The 26,859-nt window shown below is 44.1% G+C and overlaps 2 protein-coding genes and 1 long non-coding RNA gene across 3 annotated transcripts in view; 2 read left to right on the forward strand and 1 right to left on the reverse strand.

The window, feature by feature from the left end:
• spc24 (SPC24 component of NDC80 kinetochore complex) overlaps positions 1 to 7,236 on the forward strand; it is a 60,498-nt gene extending 53,262 nt beyond the window's left edge. The window contains exon 8 of the transcript XR_002276833.1: positions 6,806 to 7,236. The gene's annotated coding sequence lies outside the window, so the exon portion shown is untranslated. The remainder of the gene's footprint in view (positions 1 to 6,805) is intronic.
• A 12,753-nt stretch (positions 7,237 to 19,989) lies between these two features.
• Positions 19,990 to 22,491, reverse strand: LOC109973491 (GTPase IMAP family member 4). Its single transcript, XM_020623133.1, has 3 exons — positions 22,162 to 22,491; positions 21,742 to 21,890; positions 19,990 to 21,241 (listed from the first exon to the last, which is right to left on the reverse strand). The coding sequence occupies exons 1-3, from the start codon at positions 22,184 to 22,186 to the stop codon at positions 20,405 to 20,407; spliced, it is 1,011 nt and encodes a 336-aa protein (XP_020478789.1). The 5' UTR covers positions 22,187 to 22,491; the 3' UTR covers positions 19,990 to 20,404.
• Positions 22,492 to 22,939: 448 nt separating this feature from the next.
• LOC109973497 (uncharacterized) overlaps positions 22,940 to 26,859 on the forward strand; it is a 7,014-nt gene continuing 3,094 nt past the window's right edge. Inside the window, exons 1-4 of the long non-coding RNA XR_002276834.1 lie at positions 22,940 to 23,018; positions 23,364 to 23,447; positions 23,757 to 23,826; positions 25,562 to 25,630. This is a non-coding gene — a long non-coding RNA (uncharacterized LOC109973497). The remainder of the gene's footprint in view (positions 23,019 to 23,363; positions 23,448 to 23,756; positions 23,827 to 25,561; positions 25,631 to 26,859) is intronic.

Consider the following 26,859-nt stretch of genomic DNA (forward strand, 5'->3'; position numbering starts at 1 on the left):
GATTAAGCTACTAGCTTAGCTAGCTTCTAAACTAGCCGACCTAAAGTAGCAAGTTAAATTTGGTAGTTAGCAAGAACTTCTGCAAAACAAGTGCTTTAAGTGGTGCAAGCGTATGTTGTCACTCAAAAATTCAGATGAACCTAGAAAATGGTGAGTTTAATTCCTAAACAATCTGGAAGCAAGCGCAACGCATTTCAAATACAGAAAACAGGAAATGAATACGGTTTACCGCAGGAAACAGCAGTCCATCAAAGGTTCCGCCACCAATGTTGGTGCTTTCCACAAGATCAGTTACCACAGTTTAGTTTCATATTCATTGTGAAACGTAGTTTATCATCATCGTACTTTTTGCTGATGAGATGAACACGTCTCTGCAGCTGCCATGTGTGAACCAACAAGCAGCTGGACATGTCTGGCACAGGTCAGACCTCCTTACTGTACTGAACAGAGCACCTCAAAGCATGTTCAGAAGTTCTGGTTTGAAAATGAAAACTAGACACTTTGATTTGAATTGGGTTGAATTTAACCAAATTTCCATATTTACATTAAGTCAACTAAAAAAGAAGTTTGTCCCAAATCTTGTCTGATGTTTTAGAGGTTAGGAGTCTCAACCTGTGCAGTGGTCTCTGTATAACACAAAGACCAGACCAGATCTGGGCCACCTGTGTATGTGCTCCTAGACCTGATTCCTCTCCGACCTCTGACTGTGTGAGCACCGTCAGAACGGTCAGATCAGAATCCATGTGGTCGTTTTAACGTCTGCACATACGGCCTGTCGTCATCATTCGGCGTCGGCCCCTCAGACCGGTAACAATAGACATGGAGAAGAGCGACGACAGCGACGGGGTCAGTGGAGAGACCAAGACGTTTCACATGTGGTGGACGTTTATGGAGAAGCTTCTGATCAGGCCAAACTGGAAGGAACATATCGTAACCCAGTGTTTTGGGAGGAAACTGGGTCATGTGACCATCACACACACCACCTGGTTGTTATTCTTGTGTGCACGTGGCTAACATTTCAGTAACATCTGTGCATGTGTGGCAGTTTAGGAGCTCAGTGGTGTTCACACTGGAGCCGGGTACACGGCGCTGACACACACGGACAGGAAGCAGCGGCACACACAGATCAGATCTGAGCATTGAGGCCTGAGATTGGACCTGACCCCCATTTGTTTCCCTCTTCCTGGTGCCCTACTGTTTTCTCATGCCCTCACCCTGTCCATGGACTTTGGGGACATCAAACTGACACCAGCACACGCCAGCGCTGGTGTCAGTTTGTGTGGTACTGAGTGCAGGTAGACGGCCTGCGACCACTGAGAGAAACACTTTACAGGCCCGAGATGAAAGGCAGCGGTAATGTGATGTCACCCACAGCAGCCCCTAAACGGCTTACTACACTAAATGAGAGCCATTAACCTTATAAACAAAGACTTAAAACTCTGTCATTTAATCACAAGGGGAGCAGGAAGCACAATTAATATCTGGGCCACCACGTGTCAGTAAGGGGTCAGGCTGGAACCGTGCGAGCTCTTATTACAGCTGTAGAGTCCAAGGCCTGGCGGTCGGCGTGCGGCCTTCCCAGCCTAGCTGCAGCCCGCCTGCTGCGACTGGTTTCAGAGGAAGATGAAGTGGTCTGCCATCCGCACCAGGCCTCACTGTCAGAGCTGAGGGCGTCTGAACAGCAGCCAGTTAACAGCTGGAAACCTCCCTCGCTGCCTCTCCACTCACTCTCTGTGTGTCTCCACCTCATTACATTTAGCTTTCTCTCTTCTAAACATCTGCACTGGCATATTACAACTTGGAACTTCTTTTAAAAAGGCAGTAGAAAAGGGAGCCAGAATGGGAAAAACATAGTTTGGCTGATGAGGCAGGCAAGCCAAACCTCATGCTTTGTAAGGAACGAGAAAAAGGCCGCTTTTTACATTAATGCTCAGATGAAGGACCAACCGCACACAGGGGGCAACCAAACATCTCACCTTCTTAGAAAATGAATGAATATGCAAGGCGCTGAGTTGTCGCCTGATCTGAACTTGCTCTGGTTCCTGTCCGGTGTCACCACAGTGAGTGAGGCTGTGTCCGAGGACAGGCCTGCAAACATCCTGCAACCGCAACACAAACCCACTAAGTCAGACCTTTGAGCTGGGTAATGGCTGTTGTGCGCTCTACATAGAAGTGATGTGACAGGACTGGTTGCTGTGAAGGGCATCAAGGCTCTTTCTAGCACCGCCCTGCCACCCAAAATGTGGGCCGGCGAGCCGAGTGTCCTGTGTTGCCTCTGTTGGTGGTCCCTGGTGTAAGCTATATTTTCCCCTCACTTCTCTCTCTCTTTTTTTTATAGCTAACACAAAATTGTTCCTAATTCGCTGCTGCTAGAGGGGGGTAATTTGTGGCTTTTGGCTGAGTGTCGCAAGCCCCAAATTTGAAAAAGCTGCGGAGTTGAAGGCGTTCTGTGAAACGCGGTAGGAAGGGAGAGGGCCTTAATTTAATCAGTGCAAGAGGAAAACACCAAAACATGATAAGCTTCAAACGGCAGAAGACTGCAGTGCAGCGATAACTGTTGGGTAATGTAAGCCCCCGGTAATTATGACTCTTCTAATGGAATGATTTGCAGTAATGTCTCTTCTGTTCCAAGACGATTTCTGTTTAGCCTCTGAAAACACTCCTGTTCTAATCAGCTCGGCCAAAAGTCACTGAGATTTCGTCTGTTTAGTTTCTAAGTCTGTTCGCAATGCTGTTTATTTTGGCACCTGATTTTGATTTAGTTGTAGTCTTTTGTTTGTTTATCATTAGATTTTTGTCAGATTCAGTCACAAAACTAAAGAGTTTTTTGTCAGTGATGTATTAGTCTTGTTCTAATTTTTTATATTTAAGCATTTTGAGGTTCCAGATGTCTCCTTTTTGGTTTTTGTTACCATGGTAACTGGTGTTTATTTCAGTGTTGCCAGGTGTAGGATGTTTATTGTATTTGCTCAATAATTTGGAACTTTGTGCGATCAAAGACTGTGCAAAACCTCAGTGTGCGATCATTTCCTCTTTCCTCTACAGTAATATCACAGTTTTGTCCATGAGTGAAATGGTACGGACCTGATTTGAAGCCTGCCTGATTTTCCACATTAACATGTCGATTATGTAGCTTATCGTGGAAATCTGACCTTGGATCTGCTAGTATTGATCCAATCAGCCGGTCTCCCCCTGCAGTGAGCTCGTGGATGTGCCGTGAGCATCAGCACCGACAGTCGAGCAGTCGCTGCGATTCATATATGTTAAAACTCCCTTTAGGGGCAACACAGTGTATGATCGTTTCCCCTGAAATACAATCAATACACGGGGCCCTGAGGAGTGATCATTCATTGTGATTAACAGGGCCTTTGGTAGTTCACGCTCCTCGGGGGGAAAAGCCCACATGGATGTTTTTCTTTATTTATCTCACATGGTTTTTCACTTCCACAACTGCACATCATTACCCGAGTGTTTAAACAGTTAAGAACAGTTAAGAACAGTTGAGAAGCAGAGAGAGGAGGAGGAGGAGGAGTAATGAACAGTTCTACATTAACTCTGTGTCACTCGAGGGAGCTGTAAAGGCCTCCCCTTAGGGGAAATGATGTCAATAAATAAATATGGCTGTTGTCAGATGTCTGGAGCAGCCTGAGAGGGTTTCACCATCAGGCAGCCCACCATGTCCAAATGAAGGCTGATAAGTTTGGGTGTCTACACAGAGTTCGACACTACAACTAGCTGAGTGCCTTCGGCTAATGAGGGCGGGTTGGCTGCATGATATATTCAACAAGGAGAGGAGCATTTGGTCTGCAGCAAACCACAGTCTGTTGAAAGTCCCAGTGCCTCCTCAGCTGTGGGTGGAGAAAACACCATCATAACACAGAGGAGGTTTATTATTTTATGCAGATCCCACATGAGCTGCCTCTGATAACAATGCTGCTCCCCCAGAGGCCTGTGTTCACAGCAGTCGATCACAGCAGCGGCGACGTCAAACAGCAGAAAGAGGCAGGCGCAGTCCGTGCACTGAACACGCCTGCTGCATTTCATGACCCCTCTGGATTAAAATATTTCCCTAAACTTTGTTTGCTCAGATGTGACTGCAGCTCCTCCTCCGCAGGTCGGCCCTAAGGGAACGCCAGCAACTATAAAACATGGGGGAAAGCAGTAGCAGCTGGATGAGTGTTTTTCCAAGTTAAAGTAATTGATCAGTGAGAGTCCAGAGAGCCCTAAAGAGGAGGAGGTGGTGGAGGGGGGGCTCAGAGGAAGCTGCAGGTGTGGGGAAGAGAAAACACAATCACAGCTCAAGTCAAACAAATGCGTCTCGGCTGATGGAGATGGATAGAGGGTCAGCATTCCAGTCCAGGCTGGAGATCCCCGCCGCTCAGCCGCAGGGCCTTGTCTCACCCGCTGCTGCCTCTGGACCAAACATCTGGACAGACAGAGGGAACAGAAGGAACAAAGGCCATTTTTTGTGTTGCACTTTTCATGCACAGTAAGTGGCTTTTGTCCAGTTTTTATGTGCATCTTCAGTTTGTGCATAAAAAAAACCTGAGTGGAAAAAATGTTGAAACATTGCAAAAAAGTTTTTATGCTCAGCTGAGGCAGAAAAGTGGTGTATTGAAAAAGTGCAGTGGAAACAGAATTAGTGAATTAACCACGGTGTGTATGAATCAGGACTTAGGCAGCGCTCATGCACTTTCACTGTGCGTGAAAAGACGCAGCCCTGCTCATTCATGTAAATGAGCAAAGTGCGTTTACGCAGCAGGAGCTGGCGCCTCAGGGGCTTCACAGAAAACAGCTGAATCTGGTTCAACTTTATCTGTTATATGATGTCATCCAGAAAGGTGCTGTGTGGGCCAATCACATACATGGGAGCGTGGTCTCCTGGTGGATTAGGCTGTAACATGAACGTGTATTTCTGCTGTTTACAACCAAAGATAAAGCAGCGATAACGGTTCAGGGACGTACAAACCTGTCTGTGAATGTTACAGACAATAGTGCTGTGTTCTGGAGCCTAATAAGCTTTAAACACATAAATCTGTTCCTCCAGCTGGACGTCCTGGATCGTATTTGATTGTCTCAGCGGTGCATGAAACAACACACCCCCACCAACACAGCCTCTGGTGTTTTTTCACACAGGGCAAATATCTGTGTGAATCCAACCTTAACGTCACTGAGGAGATGAAAAACAGCAGCAGACCAAAACAGATGTGTGTGGAGCAGTGAGGAGGCTGTGGCCTTCCTCACATCATACATGAAACTAACACCACAGACCCATCAGGGTTCCTACATGTTTTCACAGTTTGAAGTTTGGCCGGAGCTCTTTAAATTTTAAAGAGGCACCCCCAGGCACTGCACCTCAGAGGACTCCTCCGTTAGACTCCTGAAGTTCACAGACGACACAACAGTGATCGGTCTCATCCGAGCCGGTGACGGATCAGCCTACAGACGGGGGGTTGAACACAAGGTCCTGTGGTGTGTCCGCAACAACCTGGAACTGAATATGCTCAAGAGCACTGTATCAGTCCTACAAGTTCCTGGGCTCCACCATCTCCCAGGACCTGAAGTGGACGTCCAACATCAGGACCATCACCAAGAAGGCACAGCAGAGGATGTACTTCCTGCTCCAGCTCAGGAAGTTCGACCTGCCCCAGGAGCTGCTGATCCAGTTCTACAGAGGAATCATCCAGTCTGTTCTCTGCACCTTCATCACTGTCTGGTTTGGCTCAGCAACCAAACAGGACAAGTACAGACTTCAGCGGACAGTCAGGACTGCAGAAAAGGTCATTGGTGTGAGCCTGCCCTCCATGGAGGACCTGTACACCTCACAGGTCAAAAGGAGGGCGGAGAGGATCACTGCTGACCCCTCACACCCTGGACACAATCTGTTTGAACTCCTCCCCTCTGGACGGCGTTACAGGTCACTGTGCACTAAGACAACCAGGCACAGGGACAGTTTCTTCCCCCAGGCTGTCGCTCTGATGGACACCTAACTGTGACTGAAGCAACAGAACTCGGCAACTAGTGCAGTAATTATAACTAGTACCACTACATGCACCATATGACAGCTTGAGATGTGCATATATGTATATAATGTTTGTGAACACTGCCTCCCCTCCTCCTACCTTTTGATTGCACTATTCTATTGTCTGTTGCCTAAAACACTGAGAGCCTCTGTGCCGGAGACAAATTCCTTGTACTTGGCGATTAAAGCTGATTCTGATTTAACCACCTCGTCTTCTTCTGCAGCAGCTAATCTCAATGAACCAACTTCTGATATAACAGTCGTGGGCGGAAACATGCATTTGTTTTCATGTTCTCTGGCAGATTTTCTTGAAATGTGGTTGAAATGTGTACAAAATTCAGTGGTAGTTCAAGTTGAACATCAGCATAAACATGATCAGCAAGTGAAAACCAAATTAGCACATGTGCGACATTTAAAAAGAGGAGTGGAGGAGAGCTGAACTGGGGTCAGCAGAGGAGTGAGGGCTGTTAACCCAACAGGACTCCCACCTCCTCCCTCCTCCTGTGAGCTCGTGTTGGTGGAGGAAAGTTCACATCCTCCTTGTGCCTGCTCTCTATTTCTCTTCATTTTCTTCTGCTTCACCTCTTTCCAACATTTTTCCAACATGGTCCAAGCAGCTAAAGGTCAGAGGCTGCAGTAAATGGGGCATCACTCGGTCTAATCCTGCAGCCAGCGCTGCTGCTCCTCTCTCCAGACTTCCTTCACAGAGCAGAAGCATTAAGCCGACTCAAAACTTGACTCACTTATTTTTTTTTTGGCCTCTCTCTTTGTGTTTTTTGCCAGGAATCCTATAAAAGCCTGCTCTGCTCTTGTTTTCTCTGCAAGTCGAGGGATGAGCTGGAGCTCATAAAGCAAACCGAGGGCGCGCTGAGGTCCTGGGCTCTGTAAAAAAGCTGTGGCTGCAGTGGTACCGATGGTGGAGAGGAACATGGACTCACACACACACACACACACACACACACACACGCACTACACCTCGGGAGGGTTTGGTGCTTGTGAGCGATGCACGGCCTGAGGACACGCTCTGTGAATTTCCCTCCCGTGTGCCTGAGCTCATAAAAAGAACAAATAAAAACCACACACATGACAGGTGCCAACATCAGTAATGTGAAAACGAGGATGATGAAATACGATCATGCCGCTCGCTGGTTATTTCCTTTTTATCTTTTCCAAATGTGTGTTTTTGAGTTTGTGCTTGTCAGAATATCTACATGAGTTAATGCAGGGTTGGAAGTATTTAAGTAAAATAAAATGTTATTCTAGTGAAGTAAACTGCTCCTCAGCACTGAACATATAAAGACAGGCCACAGTGTTACAGTCTTATATCAGCAGCTTATCAGTCCTGTGTGTGTGGACACTGACACAGCAGCTGCTTTTTATACACTGGTGCTGTCAGTGTTTTGGTTCTTTGGTTAAGTTTGGATTCATGGTTCAACCACTTCACCAATTTATCCAGTACTTTTAGCTACTTACTTCAAAGACGTATCCCCTTGTAACGAACTCATTCACCCAGTTGTCCATGTTTCACCATATACTTTGTTTTATTTGTTTACTTAAACCATTTGTCCACCTGAAGCTATTTCTGCAGCGACTTCAGCCACATCTATTGTAACTAACAATTTCATTCACTGTAGTTGTTTATTTAAACTATTTATTCACTACTTTTAGCTTTTCCACTATTTTACATACATATTATATGAAATAATAAGCTAACAGTTAACATCTTTGTTCACTTGCTCATTAGTTTTAGTGTTCAGGTGTTACAACTAACTTCATATGTGGACTTTCTATTGTTATTTATTGTACTTTTTAATGTGTTGAAATGCTATTGTTGAGCAGTCTTTCCACTCCCGGTGAGGGCTAAAGTTCCTCCCCTGATCCAAGGATCCCTAGTTTGGAGTCATTTTTAAAAAACTCACCATATGTGCTATATGTCGTCTTAATCTGAAAAGCAAGCAGCTGTCAAATCAATGGAGTAGAGAAAAATGATATAGTAGAAGTAGAGAGCAGAAGCATAACGTAGCACGAAATGGAAATATTCAAGTACCAAATAAGTTAAAGTTGTACTTAATGAGTACTAGAGAAGCGTATTTAGTTATCAACCACCACAAGCATGCGTGTCTGTGTGTGTTTTTACTGCTGATGGCACAGTGGAAGATTTATTTGAACAGATGTGAACCTTCAGTGCCAGGGTGACCTCAGGTCCTACTTGGCCACACTACAGCTGATCTCTTCTCCGCCCTGGAAAAATAACACTCAGTTTAACAGACTGACCTGTGGGAGAGAAACTGTGCACAAAGTGTATTAAGCTCAGGAATAAGTCTACGCTTCCTTTCACAGAGTAAATGAGTCTCAGTATAACCTTATCAGAGCACGGCTTACTGCAATATGGAGCACACAGAGTATGTCAGGTTGTCTTGTGTAAAATGTCTCGGGTACAGTAAGCAGGCTGTACAGTAAAACCAGAAGTTATACTCCTTTCAAATCAGATATATGGCAGTGGATTTATATCCCCGTGGACTGAAAATGGAGGCTTTTATACCAAATGCACTGCACATTAATAGGGCCGAGCAAGAGTTAGGGGAGTGCAGAGGTTGTCGACATGAGCCATAAAGGAGGTGGATTTATGTGCTGGAGTGATACAGGCAAGGGGTCAGAGGCAGAGTGAAGTGAGGAGGGTCGACAGGGATGAAGAGACGGCAATGTTTGGAGAAAGGACAAGAGAGAGCAATGCTAATTTATACCTCGCTAATTGGAAACAGCAGAGCTCTGCACCTGAACTGCATTCTCAGCCCTGTAGCCAGCGCCGAGGCGATGTGGGAGGGTGATGAGGGCCGGGGGGATGGAGAGATGGGATGGAGGTGAGGGTCAGTGTCAATAGCAGCCTTGTTGTTTCTGTCCCTACAGACAGGACAGTGTCTGGTGTGTATGCACGTGGACATGCAAAGGTCTCAGGTCTTGATGTGCGTGTGTGAGCAGAATTATTGAGTATGTTTGAGATTTCCTGGGGGTCATGTTGTTGTGACAGTCTCACACATACACACCAGGCTGGAGCCAGGACCACCCTGCCTCAGCAGGGAGAGACCAAGGAAGGGGGGGAAACTCAGCTCAACGTGTCATGGTTTCAGACTGACACGACCTAACATACTGCATTTAAGCAGGCTTGGCTTCCTACTTAAATAAATATGACAGCCTCCTCACATAATTATCATGCTGTGACCATGTTGAGTCATAGCATCCGCTAATTATTCGATGGGCTGTGTGACCACGTGGATTCGTTTTTCATATCCCCGCAGTTTGTGAGTTTCTGATGTGTAATATTTCAGTTGGTGGTGTATTCAGATGTTGGCTGTGACCGGGGTCTGGCATTCTGCTAAAAGTGAAGTAATCTTGGAATTTAGATTGAAAAAGCATTGGCGTTGCTTGATATACTGTATCTGCAGGATCTGTTTGCACTGCTAAGCTACCAGCCATTAGGCCAGTGACAGGGAAGCTGTGCCACAGCTGCCATACGAGGAAACACTGTGGAGTGTAGGTCAGCTAACCTGAACAAAATAGAAGCTGCATTTAAAAAAATTAACTAACTAGTGAGTGAATGAATGAATAACTTATTAAATGGCATCTACATAGGCCCTGCATACTACCACCTGAAGTCTACACAAGTGTTTGAAAGCCAGTCAAAATAGTTAGCTAAGTTAAAAGTATTTGATAAATGGTTGAAATAGTTAGCTAAACTAAAAGTCAAGGGTTAAAATATTCATAATTGGCTAAAAGTAATGGATTACTGTTTAATAACTGGCTAAAAGTAATGGATTACTGTTTAATAATTGGCTAAAAGTAATGGATTAACCATTAACACAGTTAGCTAAAAATGATTAATGGTGAAAACAGTAAAAAAAAAAGCTCCAGTTGTTAGCTAGTTGGATAGACATTTGATATGGTTAGCTAAAATAATAAATAAATAAAGGGTTGAAACAGTTAGCTAAGTAACCGAGAAGCCGTAGAAACACTTAACTAAAAATAATGGATAAGCAGTTAGCTAAAAGTAATGGATTACTGTTTAATAATTGGCTAAAAGTAATGGATTACTGTTTAATAACTGGCTAAAAGTAATGGATTACTGTTTAATAATTGGCTAAAAGTAATGGATTAACCATTAACACAGTTAGCTAAAAATGATTAATGGTGAAAACAGTAAAAAAAAAAGCTCCAGTTGTTAGCTAGTTGGATAGACATTTGATATGGTTAGCTAAAATAATAAATAAATAAAGGGTTGAAACAGTTAGCTAAGTAACCGAGAAGCCGTAGAAACACTTAACTAAAAATAATGGATAAGCAGTTAGCTAAAAGTAATGGATTACTGTTTAATAATTGGCTAAAAGTAATGGATTACTGTTTAATAATTGGCTAAAAGTAATGGATTACTGTTTAATAATTGGCTAAAAGTAATGGATTACTGTTTAATAATTGGCTAAAAGTAATGGATTACTGTTTAATAACTGGCTAAAAGTAATGGATTAACGGTGGAAACTGCCAAATTAAATGGCTAGTTTGATAAACAGTTCACATAAATGCCTGAAATGACAAAACAAATGGCTATATGGTTGAATTAGCTAAGTAATAGATAGTTAAATTAGTTAAATGTGAAAAGCCAAACAATTGATAAATAATTGAAATAGACAAGTTAATGTTGGCTAAAAGTAATGAACCGACAGTTGAACCAGTTAAAAGTGCTGGATTAATAGTTAAAACCCAGCTAACAATTATGAGTTAATGGTTAAAAATAGTTACGCTTGTTAAATAGATCAACTATAATCAGCTAGTTAGGGATAAAGTGTAATTGGAGAATAAAGCAGACAAATGATTGAAATAATTGACATTAGCTAAAAGTGATAAACAGCTGAAACATTCAGCTTCTGTACCCAAACTGACCAAATCACCTTATAGGCAAATGGCAACAGTATCCTCTGTTATATAATTCATATATAATTATATAGTTAATAGTTTTAACTAACGTCTGGTTGAAACTATAAAGAAAGGATGTGCAGTGATGTTGTTGAAGAGGGGAACAAAACAAGATGGGAGCCACAGATTTAGGGCCGATCTTCCTGATGATGTGTGGACCTTTGATTAATCAAGCCTGTCGACATTGTTGCCATGACAACAGGACACCTAGAGCAAAGAACAGATAAATAGATATGTGCACAAAAGCCAAATTTCTTCAAAAATAAGACTGGACTTGGACATATGGTGAGCATATTGGTGGCAGATCTCACACGTGAAGCGAATACAAGAAGATTTAGATGTGGTGGGGTCTGCTTTGGTTGCCTTTAAAGGCGTGTCAGTTGTCTGCTTAAGAGAAAAACCTCTTTTATACTTCATCACTCTTGTGATTGACATTTTGATAGTCTGTACACATGAATGAACGTGTGCAAGCCATTTGCAAATTATAGTACAAAGTCCTGTACTCTGTTCCACTGTAGTGGTTTGCAGGGAGACGTGTGTCCTGTGATACTGCTAGTATCTATTCTGAGGCCCGAGCTCGATGCACATCAAAGCCACCACAAGTGGCCTGTTTCTCTTACGATTTGTCCCTCACACACTCCCCTCTTGCTGGCCAGTGCACAAACCGTGCACAAACTAAAACACATTGGAGGAAGATTTATGGAAGGGATTCAAGGTATTCTTTGATCGTGGTTCATCTGACAGCAGATCTACTAAAACTAGTGTTCAGAAACGGCTGATTTAGTTTTTGACATTGAAGTCCTTCATTTCAACACTTGTTTCTTTTCTTTGACAGATTATTAGAGGGCGGCACGGTGATGAAGTGTTTAGCACTGTCACCTCACACCAGGAAGGTTCTGGGTTTGAACCTGCACAGGCGGTATGTCCAGGCGTAACAATGTCAGCTGGATGTGAGACGCTCAAGCTGTTGGTGCGATGTGCATGTGACAAGTAAGGTCACGTGACTGGACAAAGGTAGCTGAGCCAGCATGCTAGTAGCTAGTAGCTAGTAGCTAGTGCTGTGTTACAGGAGCCTACAGATGATAGAGCAACAGTGACACAGTTGGATGAGTTTCATTGAATTAAAGACTGAACAGGTAAATTCTTATTGATAATAAAGAATGGTTTCTGTGTGGTTTGCCAAAAATAGCAAAACCATCAGAGAATGTCGTTCTTTTTTATTTTTAATTAAACAGAATTAAAATCTGATATCAGAGATAAAGTGTTTGTGTTTAAAACATTTTTGGAATCTGTATTTCTGTAAAACCAATTTAGTTAAAATCAAGAACTATGATGACAATGTGGGGACATTTATATCTTAACTAAATATACTAACCCTTCTGCTGTCAACAACACACTTAATGTTCAGTAACAAAAGTTACATTTCCACTGGAAAGTTCCTGGTACCGTTTGTTCCCACAACTAAAGTCCCAGAACTGTCCCTGGGATAAAAGACTTCCAGGGTATTGTGATTTGGATTTCCACAGCAGGACCAGAGCCCCAGAAAAGTTCAACAAATTAGCCGACTGACGAAAAAGCACAACGGCTGTTCAGCTGTGGGGTTTTAGGAATACTGTGTGTACAATGCTGCATGTGTTTGACCATTCAGAGATGTTCAGCACTGCAGGCCTCGTACCGATAGTTCTTGGACTTTCAGAAAGTACTACCCCACAACTAGGGACTGTTTTTGTGGAGTGGAACTACACAAAAACAGTCCCTAGTGTAGGTGTTGTAGTTGTAGTTCAAGATCCCCAGCTAGCTGCACTAGGCTAAAGCACCTGACCATGATCTTTGGCTGCCTTCATCAATCATCTGAACAACCTCTTGCACGCCGTAGCACTCCTTCTTCCCAGCTGGGACAGAAGCTAATGGATGAGTGGGTAGGTGATATTTAAGTTTAAAAATGAGAAGATAGCACCGGAGTCAGTGCATGTAAAACATCTCCCCTTTTTGACACTGCGTTATCATTTCCACAGTGATTCCTCTGTCCTCCCTGTGGCAAAGCAAAGCTGCTGCAGCTGCACGTCTTAATCCCGTTTCTCCTCCCTCCTCCCTGTCATGTTTACTCCGTGTTTCCCTCTCCTCTCTCCTGCAGGATGAAGGGTTTCAAAGGGACCACAGAACAAATCAGAGGCCTAGCCCTGTGCACCGATGGCCTGTCTCTCATTTGAGATGGAGATTGAAGAGCATGTCTAGCCCCAGGGCGTCAGTGGGGATCGGGGGCCCCAGTGGCACCCACTGCCCCAGGGCCTCTGTGTTTCCACTGTGTGGGAACTGGACTGTGACTCGCACTACATGTTGAGCCACCACAAGTATCTCTGCCCTGCGATCTGCTGTCTGCCACCGCATGCAGTCATTGGAAAAGCCTTGAAAGCTTCTTCTGCTTCCCTTGTTAGCTCAAGGTTGTGTGCGAGTGGAGTGTGTGTTTTGGGTTTGGCGTCCTTTGAAAAGATACGACGATAACGAGCTCTTAGCTGGTGCTGTTATGTGTCTGGCTGAGAGCAGGAGCTTGTGTTGCTGTGATGGAAGCTGGATGCTTCCCACTGTTGTTCTGAGGTGCTTTGAGTCGGTTCGTCATAGCTCCCTGTAAAGCGTCTTCTAAGACGCTCCTATTTAGAGACTGTTTTGTGCTCCGACTCTGAAGTGGTGTCACGGGTCAGCTCGCCTGGCTTTCCTGGCGGAGCACGATTGAGGCTTGTGAATCTGTGAAAACAACAATGCGGCAGATGATCACTTCCATGTCGGCGGGGTGCTCTGTATCTGTGCGAGACATGGCTCCAGTCCTCCTGCATGTCTGTCTCCAGCTCTAGTCTTCCTAGGCCTCCATTAAGCTCCTTCAGCTTTCATATGATACAGCGATGCCATCATAGGCTGCATGACAGCATATGGACCTGAGTGACATTTGATGTATGTGGCAGGAGTGAGAGCAGCTCCACTTTGTGTCTCCCATTCATGTGGTGAGGGCAGGATTAAGACGTGATCCAACAGAGCAGACGTGGAGAAGATGGAGCTCGGGTCAGGTCTGCCTTGAATTAAGTCAGTGTTGCAGCAAGAATAATACAGTCACCTCCCCCCAGAACCCTAAAATACTACTGAAGGGTAACGCATGTGCGCACATGTGTGTGTGTGTGTGTGTGTGTGTGTGTGTGTGCTGATCTTGGCCTGTGCAGAGGCTGTGACCAAACCACAGGCTGGTGTCCTTTACAGAGATGATGATTCAAACACAGCTCACGGCCCCAGTTTCACGGCCTCCAATCATCGCACCCACTTACAGCCAGCGGCGCATGTCACTTAATGTGGACCACACTATTCTTCAATTATGGTGAGCTCAGGGGACATCCAACACCCGCACCGCAGCTCCACAAGAGTGAGCTGTCTTCTGTTTTGACTGAAGCCCCCGCAGTCCTCAAAGACCATGTGTTGCAGGAGGTGTGGTGTGAGACCGCTGTCGCACTGACGCAGCTCCGGCTTTCTCTTCTTCTTTCATGTTGTGTTATCTCACCACAACTCCCAACAATTCCTCACCCTCCTGTAAGTTTGACCTCCTGCAGCACTGCTTTCGCTTCCAGCCCTCCGCTCGCCCCACATCAGGCTAAGCCACGACCTTCCCCTCCTACTCTCTGTGCATCTGTCCCTTGGCAAGTGAACTGAGCCGAACTGGAACTCGTTTAGTGTCCTCTGATTCTGACAGGACCGTGGCGTATTAGTTTCAGCCCAAGCGTTTTTTTGTTTGTATCCAAGTGACAGAATGAATGTTAGGGTTGTAGGAGTGAAAATAAATGACACAAATGTGGCGACCATATTTAGAAATCCCTTAGACCGATGACGACAAAGCGCACAAACCTGAACCAGACCACACAACCTCCTCCTCCACCTCCGGTCCCTGTCCATGACAAGGACTTCCTCTGTCACATCTGGACAGGGCTCAGGTCAGCTCCTCCCAGTGTGAGGGGATGAAGGGGGGCTTCATGCCGGCCGCTTCACCCTGTGCACCCCCACTTGAGTCCAGCCTCTCCTGTCCCCAGAGTGGTTCAGCTGCTGGTTCACAGTGTGTGGATGTGTGTCCACTGAAGCCCTAACCTCAGCAGTTGTGTGTGATTTAGATGTTATGTTGTCTGGGCACTTCTTTCCTGTTGTGTGTTTTTATTCCTGCCTGTCCTGACACCTTGTTCCACGTGGCGGAGACACGTTCTGGTCAGATGATGGATGGAAGATGCTGTGATCCACTGTGGCGTTTCAGCATCTGGATGTTCATTTCATCTATAACAAGGCAGAAAATACACAGCTGGCGTACGTTTCAGTCTTCAACGTGCAGGAGAATCTAAGAATAAAGAATATTTACTTCCACTCCATGATATTCATTTTGGTGTTGTGTAAAGAGACCAAGTGATTCCCAGCACAGCTGCCAGAGGTACATTAAAACTGTCGCAACTACTTTTGCTACTACCACCACTACTACTACTAATAATAGTAGTATATGTTATTGTTATTATTATTATTTCATAAATGATTAGAATTAGACTCGTGCTGAGACAGTGTGTCACGACTGACTGTTAGTAGTTGGCTTGTTAAAGGACAAGTACAGTAAAAACTGGTACTTTAGCTAAAAAAAATATGAGATAAATGGTTAAAAATGTCGCTAAAAGTAATGAATGAATAGGTCAAATATTTAAATTAAGGTAGTGGACAAATGATGAAATTGTTAAAAGTAATGTGTACGTACTTAAAAGTACTAATAGCTCAAAGTAAAAGATAAAGGGTTAAAAATATGTACAGATGGTTGATAGTGTAGTGGTGTGACTGCAAACTAAATACCGACAGTATGAGCTGTATCAACTGTATGAAAACAAATACTGTAATAATGTCCAGTTTTAGTGTTAAACCCAAATCAAATCGTGTCAAACGAACACATTTGGAACATGTTGATAAATGTGAACTGGAGTTTAGTGGGCCTGAAACGGTAACGCTGGGAAACTGGTTTTAAATAAGTCATTCTAGTGTGGACAAGCACTTTGTCAATGACTTATAATGGATGTAAATGGTTAATTAAAAACTACTACATTTTGTGTTCATGAGAACGGAGCAAGTTGTTGCACAAATCCCTGCTGGACACACACACACACACACACACACACACACACATGTAAACACTGCTTCATAAACAACTGCAGCCACACACACTCAGGCTAGGAAGGAGCAAGAAAACAGCACTAATGGGAAAAAGATGAGAGGGCTCCCAGAGAGAGGAGGAGCGAGCCGGCTGCCGCTGCCTCAGCCCTGCCGCCATGGCAGACAGCGGAGAGCTGCTGCCTGAGGTCAAGTGAACCCTGCACATGTGATCTACGGTGTGTGTGTGTGTGTGTGTGTGTGTGTGTGTTGGTGAAAAGTCTCTCTCTCTGTTTTTAACTTCGTATGATTCTGTCTGATACTTTGTACAATTTATTCCACACACGTTACATCATTATGTCGTTGCTGCCTGTTTAGCTCTAAGAAGTTCTCAGTTCCTTTACTGAAGTAGAAGTAGCAATACTACTGTGTAAAAATACTACAAGTTACAAGTAAAAGTCATGTATTCAAGTACAACTACAAAAGTATCAGTATCAAAATATACTTAGAGCAGTTGTTCAGCAGAACGGCCCGTGTCCCAGTAACGTCTCTGATACTGGATCATAGTGACTAATTACTGTGTCCATCACTTTAATGCTGCAGCTGGTAAAGGTGGAGCTGATGGTAACTACCTTATATACTTATACAGGGAAGTACTTTACATCCTGCTGGGTAGCTGGTGGATTTCCTACTGGGATCAATAGAGTCTGATGGTTCTACTGGGTTTGGTTTGGTTCATCTGGTTCTGGACCTGAAGGTATCAGGTACATGTAGTGTAGTAAAAAGTACACGGTCTGTCTCTGACATGGAGTCACAGGATGAAGGAGCAGGACGTGGAGCAGTTGAGTAAATGTACTTTCCACCATTTTATTTTAAAATGTTGGTAAATTGGTTTTGGACTGTGTCTTGTCATTAGTTATAAATTATTTATTAATGACTTTTGTCTGGGGATTTTTTGGACCTCACCATTTTCCTGTATTTTGTCTAAGTCGTGGTGAGTTCATCAAGTACTGCTGTGTATTTTTACACTGTTGAGATTAAATGTTTTGCGCCTGTATCACTGTGGTACAAACAGTGTGTCTGAGTGTTTAATGACAACGTGTGATTCCTGTGCGTCGTCTTGTTTGTTGTCCTTTGCTCACTTTTCCAGCCCACAGGCCATGATGATGATGATGATGACAGAGAAATACTGCAGTGTCCACATCTCGCAGCAGACCCACGACCCCTACAACAACATGCTGGAGCAGGAGTTACAGCCTGGGTGTTACTGATGGCCTGCCGGTGAATGCATCACACATGTGCGTCCCTGCTCTTTCCTCGTGTCCCACGACTGCTTGGCCACGAGTGCAGACACTTTGTGCTACTTCTGCTTTGTGCTGCTCCAGAATGTTCCCGTTAATGTTTCTTGGTAATGCCGACTGTGTCGTATGCACTAATACTGAATAATATTTGGACAGGTGCTCTTTCATATACATTCACTCTGTTTCACGTCCGTTTCATAAAGAGAAACAAGCCGCCCTGTCCTGGCCCAGGGCTTCCTGAGCCAGTACTGTATGCCGTCCTTACAGTATGTGTAATCCCTGACAATAAAAAACTGTTTAGCACCAATTTTCCTTTACTTTAAAAACTTTTTCCTGTTTCAGACAACTGTGGAGGCCACATCTGGAAGACAGATGTAGTCCCAGAGCTTGTTCTCTGCCTCTGGCTCTCTCTCCTTTGCTGCGTCTCACTCTCTTTTTCTTTCCCTTTCCCCTCTCATTTTTTTGGGAAACATGAGAGCAGAGCTAATTCTCTCTCTCTCTCTCTCTCCCCCTCCCTCCCTCGCTCCCTCCCCGGCCGGACCACCCACATTCGGAAACGCCTAGCTGTTCCTAGGGCAGAGCCGCCAGCAGTGTAGAGTGAGCGACTGACAGAGATGTAAGGAAGGGTTATGACTAACGGTTTTAGCAGAGTATCAATTACATCAGTGTCACAGCCATAGCCTGGCATTGTGTAAGGAGGAGAGAGTCTGCTGGGCTTTTGTTCCTGCACCCAGCTGTCTACATCCACTCTGCATTCTGCAGTAATGGCATGTTTCTTAAAATAACGCATCTCAGAAAATACATGCCTTGTGTTTGAAGTCTGACTTTGTTGTATGTTGGATATCCTTCATCGATATAAGACATATACAAAGAAAATGTTCTGATTTAAAGAGAAACAACAGTGAAGTGCACTTAAACAGCAGCTTTTATTGACGTGGTAAGCTGTAAATAAGAATGTCAGTTCACCTCAGAGGTTTGTAGTTGCCCACTATAAAGGTCAGTGTCTCCACCTGGTGGCCGTTTTCAGTACTGCACCTGTACAGACGTGGCCCTTTCTAAAACGAACTAATAATAACACATAACACATAAACGGTTAATAAACAGCTTCTCAGTTCTTTATAGATGAGTAATAAACCAGCCATACATTCCCAAGTTGTACATTTGTTATTTGGCTGTTTCTTCATGACACATGCTTTTTTTAGTTTTTTAGCTAGCAATATTTTTATATTAATACTGGATAAAAGCTAAATGCACAAAAAAGAGCGTCCACACACCTGAATCTATTTGATTTAGTTCACATCAGCACAGGTGGAAATGTTTGTGTATTAGACAAAGAAGACGTCTTGGCACTTTCCCCTGTGGTGACTTGAACCAAATAAAAAGAAACTTCTGGGTGGTTGTCTTTTTGGTTTGTTTTTAATATTATGAGCAACTTTCAGCTGACTGTGCATGTGACCTCAGCTCCACTGAGGGTGGTTAGCACTGTCGCCTCACAGCAAGAAGGTTCTGGGTTTGATCCCGGGCTGACCCAGAGCCAGTGAGTTGTGGAGTTTGCATGTTCTCCCTGTGCCTGTGTGTTTTCGTACTGGGTCCTTCGTACTGTGGCTTTCTCCCACAGTCCAAAGACATGCAGTTTAGGTAGACTGGTGACTCTAAATGGCCCGTAGGAGTGAGTGTATGTGGTTGTTTGTGTACATGTCAGCCCTGTGATAAACTGGCGACCTTTCCCTTGGTGTACCCTGCCTCTTGCCCAATTACAACTTGGATTGCCCCACCACCCCAACCACCTCCCCCATGACCCTGTTCTGTAAAACAGGTATCGACAATGGCTGAATGAATGGTTCAAAGTACTTTCTTAAATTAAACTTTCTTGTTTGCATAGAAAAGATGAAAAACTAGAAAAGAAAAAAAAAACAACTTTACAAGTCTCACATTTGCTTTAATATAATTTTTCAGATTCTGTCACATGTGAGCGATGCCACCCTGAGTCCTGGTCCAATGAGAGAAGAGATGCCTGTGTAAAGAAGGAGGCAGAGTTTCTGTCATATGAAGAAATTATGGGAGTACTGCTCACTGCAGCAGCTTTATTTGGAACATGCATGACTGCTGTTGTCGCAGCCATTTTCTTCAGATACATGACGACTCCTATTGTCAGGGCCAACAACTCTGAGCTGAGCTTCCTGCTGCTCTTCTCCTTGACTCTGTGTTTCCTGTGTTCTCTGACCTTCATCGGCCGGCCCTCTAAGTGGTCCTGCATGCTTCGACACACAGCATTCGGCATCACCTTTGTCCTCTGTATCTCTTGTGTTCTGGGGAAAACTATAGTGGTGTTAATGGCCTTCAGGGCTACACTTCCAGGCAGTAATGTGATGAAATGGTTTGGGCCTGCACAGCAGAGACTCAGTGTTTTCACCCGATGCCCATATGGTAGTGTCATCAGCAAACAAAACCACTTTCACTAAATCAGAAACCCCGGATATATCATTAATGTATAATATAAATAATTTAGGTCCCAAAACAGAACCCTGAGGAACTCCACATACAATGTCCAGCTCACTCGATTGGTTTTCGAGATAATGGATGGATGTGGGCAGCTGTTTGCTAACATATGTCAGTGTTGTGTTTGTCTTTGGCCAAAAATCTGCTGGTTCATCAGGTTTTACTGTCAGATGATTAATGAATCGTTTACATTTAGTAGCTGAGTTTAAGCCATCAAGATGAATCACTAACCTAAATGGAGACAGCAAGGTGTGCTAGAGGAAGATCAACAGCAGCCAAAGGGATTCTTAATTTCTTCTTCATTTTTCTGATCTATGAAAAATCATTTATTCACCATTAATAAAACCAGTAGAAAATACAGAGTGGTTCCTGGCAGAAAATAAGAATAAATGCTATTCTGACCAGCCCATAACTCAGTGACACTAGTGACCAGTGCAACTTAATGCAACATACATCCACATGAGGTGACCTCCTATTTAGTTTTCTCTGTCTTCCTTCTCCCCATCTCAGTAGCAACAGATCCCACAGTGGTGCCCAGCATCCCTCCATACTGGCCCCCCACAAACAGGCCAACCAGGGATCCAAACAAGGCCTCCCTCCTCACCAGTGTAGGCAGCCAGCTCAGCCAGCTCTTCAGCTTCTCCCAGAGGCTCCAGGGAAAGGAGGACGCCTGGGAGACGCTGGTGGCGGGGAAAATGCCGTCAATATCCACGTCCAGGTCACTGATGCTGCTCTCCGCCTCCTCCCGCACCGTTTCCATTTCCTCTTCTGTCACGACTTCTGACGAGGATTCACTTGGCTCCTCTCCTCTGCGCTGCCTCACTATCTCCACCTGCCTCTTCCTCACCCTGTCCTCGGCCTCCTGGTACAGGGGGCAGCTCAGGTGTTGTGCACCGCTCCCTCTCAACACCTGTTCAACCTTCTCCAGCAGCTCCTCAACAGTTGTGCTATTCCCTGGTTCTTCACCGCGGGTTTCCAGGGTGTGGTAGCGGTTGCCACATTTTCCCACCAGCTCCAGGAGGTCCTGGCGCCATGTGGTGAGGTATTCGTCCAGCTGCTCATCCTCCTCCAACTCCTCCATGTGAGTGAAGAGGACGATGGTGTGTCTGCTCACTGCAGAGGGGCCAAACAGTTTGTTGAGGACAGCCAGGGCCTTGGCCTCTCCATCAGCAGGCTGGTTCACAGGGACACACAGCAGGAAGACATGTGGTCCAGGGCTGGATAAGGCAATAAAGGAGGAGATGTGTTTCCTCCTCCCCTCTGGGTTACACTCTGAGCCGAACCAGGGGGGGCTGGACACTACCGCCACCTACAGAGAGGTGGCAGAAGCATAAAGTGCATCATTGAATGAACAAAACAGAACACAGGCCAAGTGGGACTCTGCACAGACTGTGCTGAAGGTAGATTACATAAGGCCAAGATGTGGAGAGCCACACAGCAAAAATATTATTTGTGTATGCAAACAGTTTTCTGAGCAATGTCCCCAGTGAGATGTGAGCGCAGCTTTGGGGCAGGAAACAACAGTTTATGAGGAGATCAACGCGAAAGGTCATTTTTGAGCCTCAAACTGCCCAAACCACAAGAGTCCTGTGTGTGAATAAAGTCCAGTTTAAGGTCCGACAGCTCACACTGCTGCTGTGTTGAAGGCTGCTTCGGGAATGTTGTTCAGGCTGTTTGACTGTTTCTGTTGGGGACTGACTGACTGACAGGCTGTTAGGAACAGCAAGTTTATTTATGGCACATCTTCGTTAGCCTTGCCTGTAAAAACACAATTCCAGTTCAACCCACCCGTCTGTCCCCCGGTCGTACCTGTCTGCCTGCTGCTTGTCCTCGGTGCTTGCTGCACTCCTGTGTGACTGCTGGGTCTTCGCCCTGCTCGGAGTCTTGCAGGCCCAGGATGGTGCAGACTGCTGATCTCTTTCCTGCCCCGGTCCGGCCCAGCACCACCAGCCTCAGCTCTGAAAACACAAAATTACGTTCATGTGAGTTTCTACTGTGCATGTGTTGTCCGGAAAGTGTACGGGTTTTCAAATGTATGACAGGAAAATAACTTGAGCTCTTGTAAAAGTCTGGGGCTGTGCGTAGTGTCAGTGCTCGGGGTGGAAGGTGGCCGCCCCGTGCGCAGCTGCCGCCTCACACCGAGGCCACCACATCCGCTGGCTTCCTCAATGTTCTGTCACAGCTGCGGCTCTTGAAATGCGACATTTACCGATGAATTACGCAGCTTACCCGACAGTGAAGCAGACGCGGACATTCTGGTCCTGTTCTCCGCCGTACTTTGTTGAGTCAGAGATAGACACACTTCCTGGTTCCTGCAGACTGACTCAGCCCTGCCTCTGATTCTGGACTAAACTTGACTGACGTCTCCAGAGGTGCACACAGCTCCATCTGTGGTGGGGGCTTGTGCACGGCTTCTCGGACCGGGGGCCCTGTGCCAGACGACTAAATGGGTTTCTTATCATTCCAGCCCAACAGTGTCCTGGTAGATATGAAGAGGTCTGAGATCTGTCACAGTTTCAAGCCATTAAAACATGTATTCCCTTCAATAACCCGTGTCACTTCCACACCGCAGTGCAAACGAGCCTCTTATTATTGCTGTTATTATATTGTTATATTATAATTATAGCAATAATTATACCGTTACTATATTGATCTTTGCCTGTATTATGCTACCTAGCGATAGATAAATAGATAGATAGATAGATAGATAGTAGGACACTAGTACAGATAGATAGCGGATTAATAATGAGAAGACGACGCTTTTTGAAGGACTGAATCAATATGAATCAACTGTTGAAAATGGCGACATCTGCTGGCCGAATCGCTGACACCGTATTTAAAGTTAAATTGAGTTGTAACAGTCAAAATATATTATTTTCCGCTAAGCGTGTTTTATAAAAAGTGACCACTTTTAAACAGACTCTAGAACCCTGTTTTTAAATACAATGGCAGAAGAAGAATAAGCAAATGTTTCAACTACACCTCTAGGATAAGACTGTGACGTAATGACGCTATATTTAGGATGGTACGTGATTTTGGTGGCGGTGGAGCGGAAATTATCTACCCGCCATACTTCTGCTTTCAAGGTCCGATATTGTGTCGATCGTAACAGCAGTAATTTCTAGTCTCATAACAAAATTCCCTTACCATTTTTGACATAACGCCAACGTTATAGTTTAAGCTACATCTTTACAGCACGTTTACTTTCATAATTCACTAGATAAGAGCTACCTAGCTTATTGTTAGTTAAGCTAGCCGTCGAGCTATAACGAAGCTAACGCTAATGTAATTTTAATGACGTTAGCTTGCTAGTTCTAAGTTAAGTGGTTTGAATGCTAGATTTATGACATAGATCAGATATTCTTAAAAACAGGGCCGATGTCTTTGATTCGGAAACAACTACGTCAGTGATTTTTTTTTTCTTCATTCAGTGCTAGCTTACGCTAGGTGTGCTAACGTCAAGATTAGCTGACGCGAACGTCAACAGCTGGTAGCAGGATAACTCAGTTACAGGGGTAAGTGAGATTTTAAGCTGCAACTTGAATACTTTTTGTGTGGCTATATAAACGAGTTATCTTGTAATATGCCTATATACGTACGTTAGTTTAGAAGTAACTGTGTGTTTTGGGGAAATATCCATCGTATGTGTGAGCTGGAAAGGTTTCGGTGGCTAGTCACACACGGCATATTAAACTCCCTTTCTTACCCTGATTTAATAGTGGTGCTTAAATCATCACCTTTTATCATATAACTTCACATGTTGGATTTGGATGATGAATTAAACGAGTTATCTTGTAATATGCCTATTTGGTATTTTTTCATAGGCCCTCTAAAGGTTCCTGTGCCTAACTTGTGTCGGCGTGGGAGAAGCAGCACCGACGAAGACTTTGACATGTGAGTCACAGTCACTGTATACGTACGTTAGTTTAGAAGTAACTGTGTGTTTTGGGGAAATATCCATCGTATGTGTGAGCTGGGAAGGTTTCGGTGGCTAGTCAACTTCACATGTTGGATTTGGATGATGAATGTGTATGGGACGAAAGAAATGTTTAAATTACTAAGATTTAAGTTGGATTATTACTCATTCTCATAAATAATTTTTTATTAGAAATGGATAAAAATGCCCATTGTTGCATAAAGAAAAGAGAAGTCCACAAGTAAAACCTTATTTCGTTGTGATGGGTTTAATACCCACAAGTATTTTCATATCAGCCACTCTGCACCAAATGTCTGGCTTGCATAGTAATAGTTTCATGTACTGTGCTTGACAGTTGTCGGCCTTCTCTGTGAACAGGGTCTTGTTTCTGTGCCTTTTAGTTTCCCTAGCACTGCCACAGGAACTAAAAGGCTGTACTTTATCTCATGTCTTTGCATCTCTACACTTGAGCACTCCTCATGGGCTCCTTTGTCCTCTCCGTCCTCTCCGTCCTCTCCGTCCTCTCAACCCTGACCAGCCTGATACACTGCATTGGACTGCACAGTTATTCCATACTGAGATAACTGTGGAGTCCTGGATGAATCGGTGGGATATTCTTTTGGTACTGAATTCGAAATGAGGTGCGCCTTCTCCCAGAAGTTCACAGAAACCTTTATTTTACCTTGCATTGCGTTTTGCATCATCTCTGTGGAGAATTCTGAGCTTTATTAGGATGTTATTAAGCAGCCTCACTGTGGCTGGTTCATTGTAGCAGACAGATAACCCGGATGTAGTGGAGGTCATGAAGTGGATCTCTACTCTGTGTTATTGGGCTGCAGCTCTGGTTGTTATGATTCACATTCATTTTTAATGAGTAGAACTTTTTAGTAGAGGTTGTGCGGTGCTATTGTTGGGCTCATAAAACCTTATATAGGTTTGGGACTTCAAATACAGAACGTACAGCGGCATCTGGTGGTACCTACTTGGAGTAGCCTGTGAAGATGCGACTCACTGGTTTTATTGGCTTTGGTCTGAAATGTTAACAAAGACCGTTTTATTAATGCATTTGTTCATGCTTTAGTTCCGATGTGCTGCATGTGTAGATGTTACTGTGCTATAAGTTAGTCACATTTTATTCCTAAACATTTTCACCTTTTGTGGATATTTGATTTATCAAACTTGAGCTGTGATGTGAATGTAGCCTATATGTTCCTGCAGATTAATGGGAATGTAAAACTTGTTGTGATGTCTTGTCAAAGTTATTGAGAAAATCATTACCCACCATTACTTTTGGGGGGCTTCTTAACTTTATCATGCTGTGTCAGATGTGACAGAATGTTCTTTAATTCAGTGTTTGCCATCCCAGTTCATCAGACAAGTCTCACATGTTGGTGTTTTAGCCTCTTGTCAGGATATTGCAAAGGAAAAAAAAACATTTACCACAAAGTCATTAATTGAGGTCGGGGGTCAGTAGCTGGTTCATTAAATCAGTATCATGTTAGTCACATTCCTTCCTAAAATTGTTGCAGGTTTTCCAGATCCTGTTTTCACTGCCTGAGGTGTCTGCATTTTTTTTTTCCAGCTAAATTATTTTGGTTCGTGTGTGTGTGTAGTTTTTCCTTTGAAGGTCTAAAGACAGCCTGTTGTGATATTAGGTTATATAAATACATTGGACTCGATGTCCAAAGCTTTATAATTGTTTTTCCTCCACAGGTTTTGTTCTGCAGTGTCCGAGGCCAAATGGAGTGTGACAACCAGGAGATGTGCTACCTGAGATTTCATGTAAGTACAAAGTACGGTCATTCTTCGTTCAAGAGCTATGAAGAGTATGGTGGCTCTGAGAGGACAGCACAGCTGCAGTATTTAGAGAAAACAACAGAAATGCTGCACATACCGAAATTAATTTGTTTATGCTGTGTCTCTCTGCATGCTTTCTGAGCTGCCAGGGCCACCGTAGAATAGTGCACTTGCACATTAAATAATGTTATGTACAGTGGCAGGAAAAAGTCAGTGAAGCTTATGGAATCACCTGGTTTTCTACATGATTTGGTCACAAACCGAGATCCGATCTTCATCCAAGTCACAAGTGTAGACAGATGCAGTGTGCTAAAGCTAATACCATGCAAACAGTTATAATTGATCATGTCTTTATTGAACCTAGCCATTAAACAGTCCAAGTGCTGGTGGAAAAACCAAGTGAACCCTTGGATTTAGTAACTGGCTGAAGCTCCTTTGGCAAACAAGCGCTTCCTGGGCTCTGACTGAGACACTCCAGATGGCAGAATTTAGTTTTAAAGCCATTCTATAATAGATTTACTTTAATTTTTTGTCACTCCTGCTGATCCCCAGCTTCTACTGAGCCTCAGCTGGTGCACAGCCACCCTGACGTTGTCCTGTAGGATTCCCTGATGGACTGGGGAAGTTATTTTCCTGTCAATGTTGGCAAGCTGTCCCAGTGCAGGGGCCGGAACGCAGCCCCACATCACAATGCTCCCCTCACTTTACTGTAGTTCTTATGTTTTATATCAATGGAATACCATCCCAGCAGTGAAGGGAGCATCATGATTGGCCATGCGGAGTCCCCCAGTCACAGCCCAGACCGCAAGTTACTGTGTCCAACAGCACTTTGGTGTTTAATGGCTGAGTTCAATAAAGACATGGTTCACTTACCTTTTCTCACCACTGTTTGTTATATACAGGTGCAGCTCAATAAATTAGAATATCGTGGAAAAGTCCATTTATTTCAGTAATTCAACTCCAGTAGTGAAACTCGTGTATTATATAAATTCAGTACACACAGACTGAAGTAGTTTAAGCCGTTGGGTTTTTTAACTGTGATGATTTTGTTCACATTTAACAAAAACCCACCAATTCACTATCTCAATAAATTAGAATACCTCATAAGACCTATAACTTAACATTTTTAGTGAATTGCTGGCCTTCTGGAAAGTATGTTCATTTACTGTATATGTACTCAATACTTGGTAGGGGCTCCCTTTGCTTTAATTACT

This window comes from Monopterus albus, unplaced genomic scaffold (assembly GCF_001952655.1).
Source record: "Monopterus albus unplaced genomic scaffold, M_albus_1.0 scaffold292.1, whole genome shotgun sequence".
Classification (NCBI taxonomy): domain Eukaryota; kingdom Metazoa; phylum Chordata; class Actinopteri; order Synbranchiformes; family Synbranchidae; genus Monopterus; species Monopterus albus.